Genomic DNA, 20002 nt, shown 5'->3' on the forward strand with positions numbered 1-20002 from the left:
ATGCATTCACACAGCCATCGATAGTTCCTCTTCTCTTAATGCATTCACACAGGCATCGATAGTTCCTCTTCTCTTAATGCATTCACACAGCCATCGATAGTTCCACGTCTCTTAATGCATTCACACAGCCATCGATAGTTCCACGTCTCTTAATGCATTCACACAGCCATCGATAGTTCCACGTCTCTTAATGCATTCACACAGCCATCGATAGTTCCACGTCTCTTAATGCATTCACACAGCCATCGATAGTTCCTCTTCTCTTAATGCATTCACACAGCCATCGATAGTTTCTCTTAATGCATTCACACAGCCATCGATAGTTCCTCTTCTCTTAATGCATTCACACTGCCATCAAGAGTTTCGTCTCGATCCTGTGTTCTTTGATCCTGTGTTCTTTGTTGTGACTTTCCAACCCCACATTTCTCAGCGGTGTAAAGTAGGCATCAAGCACGGCTACCGTCTGCAAATGTACCTTTTTCTCCCGGTTGAAATAGATTCCACTTTAAACAAGGTACACCTGTTAATTGAAATGCATTCCAGGTGACTACCTCATGAAGCTGGTTGAGAGTATTCCAAGAGTGTGTAAAGCTGTCATCAAGGCAAAGGGTGGCTACTTTGAAGAATCTAAAATATATTTTGATTTGTTAAACACATTTTTAGTTACTACATGATTTCATATGCGTTATTACATAGTTTTGATGTCTTCACTATTATTCTACAATGTAGAAAAAATTAAGAAAACCCTGGAATGAGTAGCTGTCCAAACTGTTGACTGGTAGTGTGTGTGTGTGTGTGTGTGTGTGTGTAAATATATATATTTAAAACACAAAATATTACATGACCCTCCCCTGAACCAGATTAAAATATAACTAAACCCTTCCCTTGACTGAAATTGAAATAACGTGACCCTCCCCCCAATTTCCTCCAGGTACCCGTTCTGTAAATGTTGATCCGCCCAGCAGTGCTGAGTTAGTTTTGTCATCTGCATTCAATCGTAGTGAACAAACAAAACGAGTAGTTACATTGACTGTATACTGTGAATGTTATTGTTAAACCTGTCAACCTCCTATCCTCTGAAAAAAGCTGCTGAGTGATGATCATTGAACAAGTTTGTCCACATTCCCTGTAACGATACAGTGCCAGCAGCGTAATGGATCTCTATGGAGAAGCATCTCTCTTGATACTTATCTTCTTTGTCTCCACAGACTCTTGATTAGTCTCCTACATGGCGGCTAACAGCGATTTCCTCTTAACATTTCAAGGTGAGTGTTTAATAGACTGTAATGCCATTCTGATACAGCTTGACACCGCTGGTGCTCAGTCTTATAGACTCTATACATTATTATAATAATAATAATGCCATTCAGATCAGTGGAGGCTCCACTGAGGAGGAAGGGCAGGACCATCCTCTTTAGTGAATTTCATAAAAAATAAAAATAGTGAAGCATTGAAAAAGTTATTCATTTTAGAATAAACTATACTAAATATATTCACGTCACCTAATAACTGATTAAAACACTCTGTTTTGCAATGAAGGTCTACAGTAGCCTCAACGGCACTCTGTAGGGTAGCACCATGGTGTAGCCGGAGGACAGCTAGTTTCCGTCCTCCTCTGGGTACATTGACTTCAATACAAAACCTAGGAGGCTCATGGTTCTCACCCCCTTCCATAGACTTACACAGTAATTGTGATAACTTCCAGAGGATGTACTCCAACCTATCAGAGCTCTTGCAGCATGAACTGACATGTTGTCCACCCAATCAAAGGATCAACAAATGTATTTAGTACTGAAAGCATAAGCTACAGGTAGCTAACACTGTAGTGCATAAAATGTGGTGAGTAATTAACCAAAGAGAGAGAGAGAGAGACAATATTTGAATAGTTTTGAACAAGTTAATTTCTTCAAAAATCCTGATATTACCAGGTTGTGCCCACTAGATGGTGGTATTAGGCAGTTTTTTTCTGAATCAGAATCTCATAACCTTCCTCTTTACTAACGTTCTGAATCAGAATCTCATAACCTTTCTCTTTACTAACATTCTGAATCAGAATCTCATAACCTTTCTCTTTACTAACATTCTGAATCAGAATCTCATAACCTTTCTCTTTACTGACGTTCTGAATCAGAATCTTTGTCATAACCTTTCTCTTTACTAACATTCTGAATCAGAATCTTATAACCTTTCTCTTTACTAACATTCTGAATCAGAATCTTATAACCTTTCTCTTTCCTAACATTCTGAAACAGAATCTCATAACCTTTCTCTTTACTGACGTTCTGAATCAGAATCTTTGTCATAACCTTTCTCTTTACTAACATTCTGAATCAGAATCTCATAACCTTTCTCTTTACTGACGTTCTGAATCAGAATCTTTGTCATAACCTTTCTCTTTACTAACATTCTGAATCAGAATCTTATAACCTTTCTCTTTACTAACATTCTGAATCAGAATCTTATAACCTTTCTCTTTCCTAACATTCTGAAACAGAATTTGACAGTTCTGAGAGCCATTTGGGTGGGAACGGAGATGCGACTACCATCAGTATCGAGGACACGGGGGCAGGAAGTCACAAACCTCAGAAACAGAGGAGATCTGCACCGGTGACATCCTTCGAAGAGGACAATGACCCATTGGCCAATGACGACAAGACTGAGGTCAGAAAAATTCATACACTATATGAACAAAAGTATGTGGACACCTATTGGTCGAACATCTCATTCCAAAATCATGGTCATTAATATGGTGTTGGTCCCCCCTTTGCTACTATAACAGCCTCCACTCTTCTGGGAAGGCTTTCCACTAGATGTTGGAACATTGCTGCTATAACAGCCTCCACTCTTCTGGGAAGGCTTTCCACTAGATGTTGGAACATTGCTGCTATAACAGCCTCCACTCTTCTGGGAAGGCTTTCCACTAGATGTTGGAACATTGCTGCTATAACAGCCTCCACTCTTCTGGGAAGGCTTTCCACTAGATGTTGGAACATTGCTGCTATAACAGCCTCCACTCTTCTGGGAAGGCTTTCCACTAGATGTTGGAACATTGCTGCTATAACAGCCTCCACTCTTCTGGGAAGGCTTTCCACTAGATGTTGGAACATTGCTGCTATAACAGCCTCCACTCTTCTGGGAAGGCTTTCCACTAGATGTTGGAACATTGCTGCTATAACAGCCTCCACTCTTCTGGGAAGGCTTTTCACTAGATGTTGGAACATTGCTGCTATAACAGCCTCCACTCTTCTGGGAAGGCTTTCCACTAGATGTTGGAACATTGCTGCTATAACAGCCTCCACTCTTCTGGGAAGGCTTTCCACTAGATGTTGGAACATTGCTGCTATAACAGCCTCCACTCTTCTGGGAAGGATTTTCACTAGATGTTGGAACATTGCTGCTATAACAGCCTCCACTCTTCTGGGAAGGCTTTTCACTAGATGTTGGAACATTGCTGCTATAACAGCCTCCACTCTTCTGGGAAGGCTTTCCACTAGATGTTGGAACATTGCTGTTATAACAGCCTCCACTCTTCTGGGAAGGCTTTCCACTAGATGTTGGAACATTGCTGCTATAACAGCCTCCACTCTTCTGGGAAGGCTTTCCACTAGATGTTGGAACATTGCTGCTATAACAGCCTCCACTCTTCTGGGAAGGCTTTCCGCTAGATGTTGGAACATTGCTGCTATAACAGCCTCCACTCTTCTGGGAAGGCTTTCCACTAGATGTTGGAACATTGCTGCTATAACAGCCTCCACTCTTCTGGGAAGGCTTTCCACTAGATGTTGGAACATTGCTGTTATAACAGCCTCCACTCTTCTGGGAAAGCTTTCCACTAGATGTTGGAACATTGCTGCTATAACAGCCTCTACTCTTCTGGGAAGGCTTTCCACTAGATGTTGGAACATTGCTGTTATAACAGCCTCTACTCTTCTGGGAAGGCTTTCCACTAGATGTTGGAACATTGCTGTTATAACAGCCTCCACTCTTCTGGGAAGGCTTTCCACTAGACGTTTGAACATTGTTGCTATAACAGCCTCCACTCCTCTGGGAAGGCTTTCTACTAGATGTTAGAACATCGCTACGGGGACTTGCTTCCATTCAGCCACGAGCATTTGTAAGGTCGGGCACTGATGTTGGGCATTTGCGAGCCAGGCCTAGTCGGTGTTCCAATTCTTCCAAAAGGTTTTCGATGGGGTTGAGGTCAGGGCTTTGTGCAGGCCAGTCAAGTTCTTCTACACTGATCTCGACAAATCATTTCTGTATGGACCTCGTTTGTGCATGGGGGCATTGTCATGCTGAAACGGGAAAGGGTCATCCCCAAACTGTTGCCACAAAGTTGGAAGCACAGAATCCTCTAGAATGTCATTGTATGCTGTAGCGTTGAGATTTCTCTTCACTGGAACTAAGGGGCCCGATCCATGAAAAACAGCTCCAGACCATTATTCCTCCTCCACCAAACTTTACAGTTGGCACTATGCATTGGGGCAGGTAGCGTTCTCCTGGCATCCTCCAAACCCAGATTTGTCTTGTTGGACTGCCAGATGGTGAAGTGTGATTCATCACTCCAGAGAACGCGTTTCCACTGCTCCAGAGTCCAATGGCGGTGAGCTTTACACCACTCCAGCCGACGCTTGGTATTGCGCATGGTGATCTGAGGCTGGTGTGCGGCTGCTCGGCCATAGAAACCCATATCATGAAGCTCCCTACGAACAGTTGTTGTGCTGACGTTGCTTCCAGAGGCATTATGAAGCTCTGTAGTGAGTGTTGCAACCGAGGACAGATTATTTTTACGTGCTTCAGCATTCAGCAGTCCTGTTCTGTGACCTTGTGTGGCCTACCACTTCGTTGCTGAGCCGTTGTTGCTCCTATCCGTTTCCACTTCACAAGCACTTTACAGCACTTACAGTTGACCGGGGGCAGCTCTAGCAGGGCAGAAATTTGATGAACTGACTTGTTGTTAAGGTGGGATCCTATGACGGTGCCACGTTGAAAGTCACTGAGCTCTTAAGGGCATTCTACTGCCAATGTTTGTCTATGGAGTTTGCATGGCTTTGTGCTCCATTTTATACACCTGTCAGCGGGTGTGGCTGAAAGGGGTGTCCATATACTTTTGTATATATAGTGTAGTTTACCACGTTATAACGTAACATTGACAACGTATAGGCTGTAAACGGTAAGCACTTAGTTACAGCCCAGATGTTGTCAATGTTTGGTTCAGAAAATAAAAGCACATGCCATAGAAAAGCCCATTTAATGTTTCTGATAATTAATCTGATTCTGTGATTGTGGTGTTTTGTTACTGGATGTGAGTTACATTGTTTTAAAATACATGTTTCTTTTTTCCTTCAGCTGTTGTCTGGGCAGAAGAGAAGTGCTCCTTTCTGGACCTTTGAATATTATCAGAGGTTCTTTGACGTAGAGACACACCAGGTACTTCAACTGACTTCATCTGTTCACCTGAATTGAATCGGCCAAACAAATAGGCCTTTTTTGAAAACATAATATTTATTTTTGTAATGACATTTGCAATGAGTATTTAAGAATGAATTAAATTCACATTGGATCAGGACCGGATTTTTTATTTGCGGGGGAAAACAGCCAACTTCCTGCATTTCAACACACGGTTTGTGTAGAAAGAATTGCAGTTTTATAATGCTATTCTACACATTTTGTCATGAGGCGAAGAGAAAATGTTGCAGTTTAAAAGCACATTTCCTGCAATTCTACACTTGTTGGCATGGGTCAGAGAGAGAGATTCGCTGTTTTATAGCTCGTCTCATGCTATTGTTAACATTTTGCATTGAGGCTGAGAGATTTAAAACAAAACAACAAAAAAAAAACATTTTAAAAAATTTTATTTTTTATTTTATAATAATAATAATTTTCTTAGCATATGTGTAGAATTGCAGGACAACTATCTAGGCCCCCTAGATATATGCTATCTAGGCCCCCCACCACGACCTCCAGGTGACCCATAACCCCAAAAAGCAGAACAAAAAGTTGGGGGCCCCGTACCCTGTGTGCCCTTTCGGTAATCCATCCCTGCATAGGATAGGCGTCCATCTTGGATATGTAATCATGTATTTATTATATTTGTGTTTGTAACGACTGTGGTTGTAACGACCGTGGTTGTAACGACCGTGGTTGTAACGACCGTGGTTGTAACGACCGTGGTTATAACGACCGTGGTTGTAACGACCGTGGTTGTAACGACCGTGGTTGTAACGACCGTGGTTGTAACGACCGTGGTTATAACGACCGTGTTTGTAACGACCGTGGTTGTAACGACCGTGGTTGTAACGACCGTGGTTGTAACGACCGTGGTTGTAACGACCGTGGTTGTAACGACCGTGGTTGTAACGACCGTGGTTGTAACGACCGTGTTTGTAACGACCGTGGTTGTAACGACCGTGGTTGTAACGACCGTGGTTGTAACGACTGTGGTGTAACGTGTTTCCTTTAGGTGAGAGAGAGAATCCTGGGTTCGTTATTGCCATGGCCAGGGAAGAACTTTGTCCATCTCTACATCCGCAACAACCCTGATCTTTATGGTGAGCGTCCTTCCTACTAGTCCTGAAGTGTTGTTACCTTAATGTTTTCCGTTAGCGCCAGCTGTCGGCTAATCAGACACTTCTTATTTTCAGCCGTCTACTTTTTCCACTTCAACTAGGTTACTTTTAATTAAAAGTATTTTTTAATTGGTTAGTCCGTCGATCCCACTCTCGCTACAATGAACGATATGCATCTTCTACCAATCTATCGATAGGACAGGCGCCTCTCAGTCACAAAGCGAGCGACGACATGGTTACGTAGCCTGCGGTCTGTCCCACCTCCCGGGTACAATTTGTGTGTGTTGTGGTTGGTTGCAGTTGAATTTCTTTCCACAGAGGAGAGAGAGAGAGCATGATGGACGTCCCACATGGTAACGATGATACTAAAAATCCACGACTTAATTAAGGTTTTCTGACACATTCATTTCTTTTCTTTTGTGTGTTTCACATAGCCAGCCACGTGGCGTCGTGGCGCCAGGTAGGCTATTTACTGTGTGTTGATTTGCAACTGAACAGCCAGTGTTGACTAGTGTATAAAAGGTGTCGAACTGACTGAATAAAGTTGTTGTCATACAGTGCCTTCGGAAAGTATTCAGACCCCTTGACTTTTTACACATTTTGTTACGTTACAGCCTTATTCTAACATGGATTAAATTGTTTTTTCCCCCTCATCAATCTACACACAATACCCCATAATGACTAAACATTTTTGCAAATATATTAAAAATAAAAAAACTGAAATATCATATTTCCATAAGTATTCAGACCTTTTACCCAGTACTTTGTTAAAGCACCTTTGGCAACGATTACAGCATTGAGTATGATGGGTACGAAGCTACAAGCTTGGCAAACCTGTATTTGGGGAGTTTCTCCCATTCTTCTCTGCAGATCCTCTCAAGCTCTGTCAGGTTGGATGGGGAGTGTCGCTGCACAGCTATTTTCAGGTCTCTCCACAAACTAAAACATTCTTGGCGACTTTTCTCAACTAAAACTTTCTTAGTTAGATGTCAAATTGCGCGACTAAAACATTCTTGGCAAAAACGTTAATTAGTAACAGATTTCTTGAGTTATCTTAGATTCATTCTGGGGGTTTAGAGGAAGTTAAATAGACGACATCGGGGACAAACATCATTCCAGTTGTGTTTGAAAACTCTACAATCACGTGTGCTCTACAAAAACACGCTAAATAACAGCCTCTTGCTAGGTGGTCACTTGAATTAAAGGGGAACTACACCCAAAAACCAACAAGTGGTCCTAATGGGGTTTATAAGCATTGTTGTGGACTTAGAGCATCCAATTATGTTGTTTTTCTATTAAAAAAGTGTTGTTTGTTTGTTTTTAAGAGCGAAAACCTGAACAAACTGTGTATAACCGGAAACCTTGGAAAAACCAATCCTTTAATTTATTTTTCAAGATAATTTAGGATATTTACTTCATTTTTCTGTTTTAATAAAATACATAATTTGAAGAGAAAACATAATTGTGGCAATTAATATCTTGCAGGGGAAACTATAAATGAGACTTTAATCTCAAGAGAAGACGAGATAAATGTTAAAAAAGGGTTAAATAGTTTTGATCGTATTGACCGAGACCGAGACCAAACAGCAACACCCTGGACTCATACATTTTCACTAAAGTCTTTCTAGACAATACCACAACACATTTTTTTCAATGTGAGAACTCGATAAATTATTCAATCATTTCGCTGTGTGTTTCAGATGGAATTAAGGCATGAAAATGTACCGGAGGCCACCAAAATAGAGCTCCTTCTGCAAAACATTTTGAACGCAGAGGGGCTAGCTACTTTTTATATTTGGCTGGCTACTCTATGTACTTGTGGATAACACTGAGTATATAATGGCACCTGTGTCTTGATGAGGGCATTCAACAAGTGGCAGAATAAAATTCAACCCCAACAAGTGGATTCAGGGACGTGGAAGCAGCATTTGAAACTGGCCCGTGATGCACAGTCAAATACTACAGATTACTGATACCGTCCGTCAATCTCTGTGCCCCCAGGTCCCTTCTGGATATGTGCTACTCTGGTTTTTGTCATCGCCATCTGTGGAAACATCTCTGACTTCCTGGTTCACCAGGGGATACCGCAGTATAAATATGTCCCAGAGTTCCGGAAAGGTGAGTCTGTCATATTAAGTTTTTCGAGGGTAAAACAAAACACAGGATCAAACTGACTCCTCCACTTTCCCAAGACTCAGTCAAATAGATACTGAACACAACAACAAAAAAAGTCCCGTAAATGTTTTAGAAAAGAATGTGATTGTTGCTACTGTTTCCTCTGCGTGTTTTTTATTTCCCAGTGACCATTGCGGCCACGGCGATCTACAGCTATGCGTGGCTGGTTCCCCTGGCCCTGTGGGGTCTGCTGGTCTGGAGAAACTCCAAGGTTATGAACACAGTTTCTTACTCATTCCTGGAGATGGTGTGTGTCTACGGATACTCCCTGGCCGTCTACATACCTGCTGTGGTAAAACATGACAGATTACACTGTTTTATGTCTGATTATGTGGCATTGTTTATATTTTATTAGCTTTGATATTGTCACATTTACTTTGTTGGAATGCTAATGTTGAGGATATATTTATTCCTTTCTTTTTTTAATGATGTTGTTGTTGACAGGTGTTGTTGTTGACAGGTGTTGTTGTTGACAGGTGTTGTTGTTGACAGGTGTTGATGTTGACAGGTGTTGTTGTTGACAGGTGTTGATGTTGACAGGTGTTGTTGTTGACAGGTGTTGTTGTTGACAGGTGTTGTTGTTGACAGGTGTTGTTGTTGACAGGTGTTGTTGTTGACAGGTGTTGTTGTTGACAGGTGTTGATGTTGACAGGTGTTGATGTTGACAGGTGTTGTTGTTGACAGGTGTTGTGGATCATCCCGCACGAGGCCGTCAGGTGGTTTTCCATTGTTGTGGCTCTCTGTCTCTCTGGTTCCGTCCTGGTGTTGACCTTCTGGCCCGCCGTCCGTGACGACCGGCCCCGGGTTGTCATAGCGATCATGACGGCCATCGTGGCGCTCCACATCCTCTTGGCGTTCGGTTGTAAGGTAACTATTCCCGGGAAAAACACACCTGGGTGGTGTTCATTAGGGCACAGCGTAGCAAAACGTTTCTAAACGTTGTGCACCGTGGAAAACCCAAAAATGAGTGTTTATTATTGGGCAAGTGCAGACCGTTTTTTTCGTGCCTAGTGAACACGACACCAGCCTTACGGAGTTGGGTTGTTCCTGGTCATGTAACACAATGTCCTGATTTAACAATCGCCGACTGACCCAGTTTAGATGACCTCACCTGGCTGCGCTCTGTAGCACCAATGGTTGCATCTCCAACATGGGACCCACACAATGACTTGATGAGCTCAGTTACCTCCTCACTATTCTACTGGAGCCCTTGTAGCGTGGCAACCGCCTGAGCGCTACACCGAAGACCACGGTATCTTTGGCTACACTCCCTCGTGACGGACACTTTTGGAGGGTCCCTCTTGACAGCGCATGAGAAAGAGATTAAAGGAGTCAAGTTAGTTAGTTTACCTGAGGGAGGGAGGGAGAGAGGGAGAGAGGGAGAGAGGGAGAGAGGGAGAGAGGGAGAGAGAGAGAGGGAAGGAAGGAAGGAAGGAAGGAAGGAAGGAAGGAAGGAAGGAAGGAAGGAAGGAAGGAAGGAAGGAAGGAAGGAAGGAAGGAAGGAAGGAAGGAAGGAAGGAAGGAAGGAAGGAAGGAAGGGGGAGAGAGAGGAGGGTACAACAGCTCTATTTTTTTCCATGTTACTTGTCCGCATTCACCTTTTATGTAGCCATGGCTTTTGCCGGGTAGGAGCAAGAGACATTCAACTTTGTTGAGACCGTTGTCGTGGTAACCTGACCGCTGCATATGGGAGTATTGTGTGTAGGATAATCCATTTTAGAATAAGGCTGTAACGTAACAAAATGTGGAAAAAGTGAAGGGGTCTGAATACTTTCCGAAGGCACTGTATGTAAAGTTTCCTACCGTATGTAATTAATTTGTGGATGTCCATTATCCATTTTGTATGGTATGTTAAGAATTGCTTAAAATGAGGGACAGACGTAAATTATAATCTTCAGAAATTACGCAAAAGGCACTGATTTCGTGGAACGACCCGTCTACTCACAGAGAGAGATTGAGTGTCAGAAGGGCTTAATAAAAAAAAGACGGACAGGAAATGAGGTTCATCAGAAATGGCACCCTATTCCCTATATAGTGCACTACTTTAGACCAGAGTCCTATGGAACCCTATTCCCTATATAGTGCACTACTTTTGACCAGAGCCCCTGTTCCTCTTTAGCTTGTTGCTCTCGGATGTCTCCCAAATGGCACCCTATTCCCTATGGGGGTCCTGGTCAAAAGTAGTGCACTATAAAGGGAATGGGGGGGGGGTGTCATTTGGGGCATAACCCCGATGTTCTCTCAGAATAAATGATTGTGTTTATTTTCATCCAGGCTTACTTCTTCAGTACGTTGGAGGCTGTGGTGGAACCAAGTCATAATGGAACCAAGTCATCTCCAACCACCGGGATGCACAGAACTAATACAATGTCCTGAGGTAAATGGTGGACCATGGAAGTAATACAATGTCCTGAGGTAAATGGTGGACCATGGAAGTAATACAATGTCCTGAGGTAAATGGTGGACCATGGAAGTAATACAATGTCCTGAGGTAAATGGTGGACCATGGAAGTAATACAATGTCCTGAGGTAAATGGTGGACCATGGAAGTAATACAATGTCCTGAGGTAAATGGTGGGCCATGGAAGTAATACAATGTCCTGAGGTAAATGGTGGGCCATGGAACCAAGTCATCTCCAACCACCGAGATGCACAGAACTAATACAATGTCCTGAGGTAAATGGTGGAACTAAAGATATTTGAGTTGTAGACATTCATACCTCCGCTGGTGGTCTTATATATAGCCACTCGTGTAACTAAATATATTAATAACATGTTAGTGGCTCCTTCACCGCAGCCAACGTGAGTAAAACATATACCATTTACGAGATGCTTTTGTTCAAAGCGACTTAGCCATGTGCGCATACATTGAACTAACCTGAAATTAGTGCTGAGCGATTAACCAACATGTCTTTTGGGGGGGGGGGGGGGGGTTATTAAAACACTAATTGACCGACTCAAGTTCGATTACTTTAATTCCATTTAGTTAGGTTTTTTTTTGTGAGAGAAATGAAATCATTCATGAGAGAAATCGGACAAGTCAAGAACTATGTGGGGCTGAATGGAGTTGTGGTTTTCATATACTGTGAAAATATCTACTTTAAAATAATTTGACTAGTTCTTTAGTCAGACAGCTCTGCAGCATCCTATCAGTACAGTCTGGGGAACATGACATTAGATGGTCTGTCTGATACTGTCTGATCAGAGGTGATGACTACAGACAGTACAGTCTGGGGAACATAACATTAGATGGTCTGACTGGTCAGAGGTGATGACTACAGACAGTACAGTCTGGGGAACATAACATTAGATGGTCTGACTGGTCAGAGGTGATGACTACAGACAGTACAGTCTGGGGAACATAACATTAGATGGTCTGTCTGATACTGTCTGATCAGAGGTGATGACTACAGACAGTACAGTCTGGGGAACATAACATTAGATGGTCTGTCTGATACTGTCTGATCAGAGGTGATGACTACAGACAGTACAGTCTGGGGAACATAACATTAGATGGTCTGACTGGTCAGAGGTGATGACTACAGACAGTACAGTCTGGGGAACATAACATTAGATGGTCTGACTGGTCAGAGGTGATGACTACAGACAGTACAGTCTGGGGAACATAACATTAGATGGTCTGTCTGATACTGTCTGATCAGAGGTGATGACTACAGACAGTACAGTCTGGGGAACATAACATTAGATGGTCTGTCTGATACTGTCTGATCAGAGGTGATGACTACAGACAGTACAGTCTGGGGAACATAACATTAGATGGTCTGTCTGATACTGTCTGATCAGAGGTGATGACTACAGACAGTACAGTCTGGGGAACATAACATTAGATGGTCTGTCTGATACTGTCTGATCAGAGGTGATGACTACAGACAGTACAGTCTGGGGAACATAACATTAGATGGTCTGTCTGATACTGTCTGATCAGAGGTGATGACTACAGACAGTACAGTCTGGGGAACATAACATTAGATGGTCTGTCTGATACTGTCTGATCAGAGGTGATGACTACAGTACAGTACAGTCTGGGGAACATAACATTAGATGGTCTGTCTGATACTGTCTGATCAGAGGTGATGACTACAGACAGTACAGTCTGGGGAACATAACATTAGATGGTCTGACTGATACTGTCTGATCAGAGGTGATGACTACAGTACAGTACAGTCTGGGGAACATAACATTAGATGGTCTGTCTGATACTGTCTGATCAGAGGTGATGACTACAGACAGTACAGTCTGGGGAACATGACATTAGATGGTCTGTCTGATACTGTCTGATCAGAGGTGATGACTACAGACAGTACAGTCTGGGGAACATGACATTAGATGGTCTGACTGATACTGTCTGATCAGAGGTGATGACTACAGACAGTACAGTCTGGGGAACATGACATTAGATGGTCTGACTGATACTGTCTGATCAGAGGTGATGACTACAGTACAGTACAGTCTGGGGAACATAACATTAGATGGTCTGTCTGATACTGTCTGATCAGAGGTGATGACTACAGACAGTACAGTCTGGGGAACATAACATTAGATGGTCTGTCTGATACTGTCTGATCAGAGGTGATGACTACAGACAGTACAGTCTGGGGAACATAACATTAGATGGTCTGACTGATACTGTCTGATCAGAGGTGATGACTACAGACAGTACAGTCTGGGGAACATAACATTAGATGGTCTGTCTGATACTGTCTGATCAGAGGTGATGACTACAGACAGTACAGTCTGGGGAACATAACATTAGATGGTCTGTCTGATACTGTCTGATCAGAGGTGATGACTACAGACAGTACAGTCTGGGGAACATAACATTAGATGGTCTGACTGATACTGTCTGGTCAGAGGTGATGACTACAGACAGTACAGTCTGGGGAACATAACATTAGATGGTCTGACTGATACTGTCTGGTCAGAGGTGATGACTACAGACAGTACAGTCTGGGGAACATAACATTAGATGGTCTGACTGATACTGTCTGATCAGAGGTGATGACTACAGACAGTACAGTCTGGGGAACATAACATTAGATGGTCTGACTGATACTGTCTGGTCAGAGGTGATGACTACAGACAGTACAGTCTGGGGAACATGACATTAGATGGTCTGACTGATACTGTCTGATCAGAGGTGATGACTACAGACAGTACAGTCTGGGGAACATAACATTAGATGGTCTGACTGATACTGTCTGGTCAGAGGTGATGTCTACAGACAGTACAGTCTGGGGAACATGACATTAGATGGTCTGACTGATACTGTCTGGTCAGAGGTGATGTCTACAGACAGTACAGTCTGGGGAACATAACATTAGATGGTCTGACTGATACTGTCTGGTCAGAGGTGATGTCTACAGACAGTACAGTCTGGGGAACATAACATTAGATGGTCTGACTGATACTGTCTGATCAGAGGTGATGACTACAGACAGTACAGTCTGGGGAACATAACATTATATGGTCTGACTGATACTGTCTGGTCAGAGGTGATGTCTACAGACAGTACAGTCTGGGGAACATAACATTAGATGGTCTGACTGATACTGTCTGATCAGAGGTGATGTCTACAGACAGTACAGTCTGGGGAACATAACATTAGATGGTCTGACTGATACTGTCTGATCAGAGGTGATGACTACAGACAGTACAGTCTGGGGAACATAACATTAGATGGTCTGACTGATACTGTCTGATCAGAGGTGATGACTACAGACAGTACAGTCTGGGGAACATGACATTAGATGGTCTGACTGATACTGTCTGATCAGAGGTGATGACTACAGACAGTACAGTCTGGGGAACATAACATTAGATGGTCTGTCTGATACTGTCTGGTCAGAGGTGATGTCTACAGACAGTACAGTCTGGGGAACATAACATTAGATGGTCTGTCTGATACTGTCTGATCAGAGGTGATGACTACAGACAGTACAGTCTGGGGAACATAACATTAGATGGTCTGACTGATACTGTCTGGTCAGAGGTGATGTCTACAGACAGTACAGTCTGGGGAACATAACATTAGATGGTCTGACTGATACTGTCTGATCAGAGGTGATGACTACAGACAGTACAGTCTGGGGAACATAAAATTAGATGGTCTGACTGATACTGTCTGATCAGAGGTGATGACTACAGACAGTACAGTCTGGGGAACATAACATTAGATGGTCTGACTGATACTGTCTGATCAGAGGTGATGACTACAGACAGTACAGTCTGGGGAACATAACATTATATGGTCTGACTGATACTGTCTGGTCAGAGGTGATGTCTACAGACAGTACAGTCTGGGGAACATAACATTAGATGGTCTGACTGATACTGTCTGATCAGAGGTGATGTCTACAGACAGTACAGTCTGGGGAACATAACATTAGATGGTCTGACTGATACTGTCTGATCAGAGGTGATGACTACAGACAGTACAGTCTGGGGAACATAACATTAGATGGTCTGACTGATACTGTCTGATCAGAGGTGATGACTACAGACAGTACAGTCTGGGGAACATGACATTAGATGGTCTGACTGATACTGTCTGATCAGAGGTGATGACTACAGACAGTACAGTCTGGGGAACATAACATTAGATGGTCTGTCTGATACTGTCTGGTCAGAGGTGATGTCTACAGACAGTACAGTCTGGGGAACATAACATTAGATGGTCTGTCTGATACTGTCTGATCAGAGGTGATGACTACAGACAGTACAGTCTGGGGAACATAACATTAGATGGTCTGACTGATACTGTCTGGTCAGAGGTGATGTCTACAGACAGTACAGTCTGGGGAACATAACATTAGATGGTCTGACTGATACTGTCTGATCAGAGGTGATGACTACAGACAGTACAGTCTGGGGAACATAACATTAGATGGTCTGACTGATACTGTCTGGTCAGAGGTGATGACTACAGACAGTACAGTCTGGGGAACATAACATTAGATGGTCTGACTGATACTGTCTGATCAGAGGTGATGACTACAGACAGTACAGTCTGGGGAACATAACATTAGATGGTCTGACTGATACTGTCTGGTCAGAGGTGATGACTACAGACAGTACAGTCTGGGGAACATGACATTAGATGGTCTGACTGATACTGTCTGATCAGAGGTGATGACTACAGACAGTACAGTCTGGGGAACATAACATTAGATGGTCTGACTGATACTGTCTGGTCAGAGGTGATGTCTACAGACAGTACAGTCTGGGGAACATGACATTAGATGGTCTGACTGATACTGTCTGGTCAGAGGTGATGTCTACAGACAGTACAGTCTGGGGAACATAACATTAGATGGTCTGACTGATACTGTCTGGTCAGAGGTGATGTCTACAGACAGTACAGTCTGGGGAACATAACATTAGATGGTCTGACTGATACTGTCTGATCAGAGGTGATGACTACAGTACAGTACAGTCTGGGGAACATGACATTAGATGGTCTGACTGATACTGTCTGGTCAGAGGTGATGACTACAGACAGTACAGTCTGGGGAACATAACATTAGATGGTCTGACTGATACTATCTGGTCAGAGGTGATGACTACAGACAGTACAGTCTGGGGAACATAACATTAGATGGTCTGACTGATACTGTCTGGTCAGAGGTGATGTCTACAGACAGTACAGTCTGGGGAACATAAAATTAGATGGTCTGACTGATACTGTCTGATCAGAGGTGATGACTACAGACAGTACAGTCTGGGGAACATAACATTAGATGGTCTGACTGATACTGTCTGATCAGAGGTGATGACTACAGACAGTACAGTCTGGGGAACATAACATTATATGGTCTGACTGATACTGTCTGGTCAGAGGTGATGTCTACAGACAGTACAGTCTGGGGAACATAACATTAGATGGTCTGACTGATACTGTCTGATCAGAGGTGATGTCTACAGACAGTACAGTCTGGGGAACATAACATTAGATGGTCTGACTGATACTGTCTGATCAGAGGTGATGACTACAGACAGTACAGTCTGGGGAACATAACATTAGATGGTCTGACTGATACTGTCTGATCAGAGGTGATGACTACAGACAGTACAGTCTGGGGAACATGACATTAGATGGTCTGACTGATACTGTCTGATCAGAGGTGATGACTACAGACAGTACAGTCTGGGGAACATAACATTAGATGGTCTGTCTGATACTGTCTGGTCAGAGGTGATGTCTACAGACAGTACAGTCTGGGGAACATAACATTAGATGGTCTGTCTGATACTGTCTGATCAGAGGTGATGACTACAGACAGTACAGTCTGGGGAACATAACATTAGATGGTCTGACTGATACTGTCTGGTCAGAGGTGATGTCTACAGACAGTACAGTCTGGGGAACATAACATTAGATGGTCTGACTGATACTGTCTGATCAGAGGTGATGACTACAGACAGTACAGTCTGGGGAACATAACATTAGATGGTCTGACTGATACTGTCTGATCAGAGGTGATGACTACAGACAGTACAGTCTGGGGAACATAACATTAGATGGTCTGACTGATACTGTCTGATCAGAGGTGATGACTACAGACAGTACAGTCTGGGGAACATAACATTAGATGGTCTGTCTGATACTGTCTGATCAGAGGTGATGACTATAGTACAGTCTGGGGAACATAACATTAGATGGTCTGACTGATACTGTCTGATCAGAGGTGATGACTACAGTACAGTACAGTCTGGGGAACATGACATTAGATGGTCTGACTGATACTGTCTGATCAGAGGTGATGACTACAGACAGTACAGTCTGGGGAACATAACATTAGATGGTCTGACTGATACTGTCTGATCAGAGGTGATGAATACAGTACAGTCTGGGGAACATAACATTAGATGGTCTGACTGATACTGTCTGGTCAGAGGTGATGTCTACAGACAGTACAGTCTGGGGAACATAACATTAGATGGTCTGTCTGATACTGTCTGATCAGAGGTGATGACTACAGACAGTACAGTCTGGGGAACATAACATTAGATGGTCTGTCTGATACTGTCTGATCAGAGGTGATGACTACAGACAGTACAGTCTGGGGAACATAACATTAGATGGTCTGACTGATACTGTCTGATCAGAGGTGATGACTACAGACAGTACAGTCTGGGGAACATAACATTAGATGGTCTGACTGATACTGTCTGATCAGAGGTGATGACTACAGACAGTACAGTCTGGGGAACATAACATTAGATGGTCTGACTGATACTGTCTGATCAGAGGTGATGACTACAGTACAGTCTGGGGAACATAACATTAGATGGTCTGACTGATACTGTCTGGTCAGAGGTGATGTCTACAGACAGTACAGTCTGGGGAACATAACATTAGATGGTCTGACTGATACTGTCTGGTCAGAGGTGATGACTACAGACAGTACAGTCTGGGGAACATAACATTAGATGGTCTGACTGATACTGTCTGATCAGAGGTGATGACTATAGTACAGTCTGGGGAACATAACATTAGATGGTCTGACTGATACTGTCTGATCAGAGGTGATGACTACAGTACAGTACAGTCTGGGGAACATAACATTAGATGGTCTGACTGATACTGTCTGATCAGAGGTGATGACTATAGTACAGTCTGGGGAACATACCTTTGAGGATTTAAAAATAATAAAGTCATCAAATAAAATAAGTAATATCCACAACTGAAATATATAAATATTTCATGGTAATTTCCTATGTTTCTATTGATGTCTACCCAATGTGGAACTGACAGAGACAATGGAATATTTTTCATGTTTTGGCAATTGAATGTTCATTATTTTTGGCTTTGGAATTTGCGTTAAAAAGCTCTCAAATAATTTGAACGTTATTATTTCATAATACATTTCATGTTTTCTTTTTTTAATCATCGAAATCAAAAACCGTGATACATTTTTTCATCATCGAACCGAAACTGAACCTACCTCAAAAAGCACTAATCGCTCAGCACTTCCTGTAATACACACATGTGAAAAAACTTGTGAATGTATCATGTGGTTTTCCATGCCACTGTACATCCTGTTGGAGGTGTCATGTTTAGGTAAGGTTTTAGCGGGGGACATTTTATGTTTTTTACTCATTGTCTACAAATGTGTGAGTTAGCAGAAAAACACTTCTTATTTATTTACCACCTGTTTTGCCCAACATCATCTGCCATCAGACTTCCTGTCCTGGAAATGATTTCTCCTTCCCACAGGGAACAAGTGAACAATTATTTTTTAATTGCAACGTCTCCTGTTACCTTTATTAGGTAGGATCAAGTTGCCGTGGCGATGGTGTCGTAGTGTCGTCTTGGTTACCGACCTGCTGCACCGACCTTGCCCGGGTGGTTCTTCCTGTTAAAGCCCTTAAAGACACAGTAATGTGTTACAGCACGACACACACACACACACACACCTGGATTGTATTCATTTGGTACCAAACGGAAGAAAATGGACTGAAACAATAATAAACGCATATTTTGCGTTTTCCGTTGCAAAGGGTTTTAAAATGTTTTTCATGTGTATGTACTAATGAATACGACCCTGGTTCGAAGACCTGGGTTATTTACCAAATGGCACCCTATTCCCTATGTAGTGCACTGCTTTTGACCAGGACCCCTATAATGTAGGGTGATATTTGGAACACCCCCGCCCCCCCGCGCTGACTTCTGGAAACGGACACTGGTGGTGGCCACATGATGTTATTTGTAATGGGATGGTGTCTACACTCTCTGCCTTAACTATATAGAACTATAACTAAACATGAGGTGTGTTACTGGGTAGATCCCTTCCTTCCTGTTTACCTAGTCATAGTTTTACTGTTATATATATATATATATATATATACACATACAACTTGATATTGATAAGACACTGTTCACAAAAAAATGTCATTTGAAAGACGCTTCTTTTGTATTCAAATGTTTTCCATTGTTACCGAGTCATTACTATCGCATATACTAAATGTACAGAAAACAGCTGCTAGAGGTCCAGAAACTGCCAGTCCTCTGTCTTCGTTATACACTGCTAGAGGTCCAGGGGGTAGATACTTCTTGTAGGGGGTAGATTGTAATGTAATTGTCTGCATCACTTCCAATCCCCCATATGTACAGTACCAGTCAAACGTTTTGGCACACCTACTCATTTCAGGGTTTTTATTTATTTTTACTATTTTCTACATCTGTAGAATAATAGTGAAGACATTAAAACTATGAAATAACACATGGAATCATGTAG

General features: G+C 42.6%; 1 protein-coding gene across 7 annotated transcripts in view; it reads left to right on the plus strand.

Annotated features, from left to right (window-relative positions):
* The window catches only part of yipf1 (Yip1 domain family, member 1), a 68480-nt gene extending 48781 nt beyond the window's left edge, over positions 1–19699 (plus strand). For 3 of the 7 annotated variants that reach the window (XR_011669965.1, XR_011669967.1, XR_011669966.1), the window contains exons 2-10: positions 1209–1265; positions 2495–2661; positions 5350–5430; positions 6464–6551; positions 8571–8687; positions 8870–9036; positions 9429–9611; positions 11019–11420; positions 19036–19699. Coding sequence is in view for 3 of the 7 variants with exons in the window: in XM_071360652.1 (XP_071216753.1) it covers positions 1229–1265; positions 2495–2661; positions 5350–5430; positions 6464–6551; positions 8571–8687; positions 8870–9036; positions 9429–9611; positions 11019–11120 (942 nt within the window). In the remaining 4 variants the exon portion in view is untranslated. The remainder of the gene's footprint in view (positions 1–1208; positions 1266–2494; positions 2662–5349; positions 5431–6463; positions 6552–8570; positions 8688–8869; positions 9037–9428; positions 9612–11018; positions 11421–19035) is intronic. The other 4 variants (XM_071360652.1, XM_071360653.1, XR_011669968.1 and 1 more) reach the window with 3 other exon arrangements.
* The last annotated feature ends 303 nt before the right edge of the window (positions 19700–20002 follow it).

Source organism: Salvelinus alpinus, chromosome 23, assembly GCF_045679555.1.
Source record: "Salvelinus alpinus chromosome 23, SLU_Salpinus.1, whole genome shotgun sequence".
In the NCBI taxonomy this organism is placed as follows: Eukaryota; Metazoa; Chordata; class Actinopteri; order Salmoniformes; family Salmonidae; genus Salvelinus; species Salvelinus alpinus.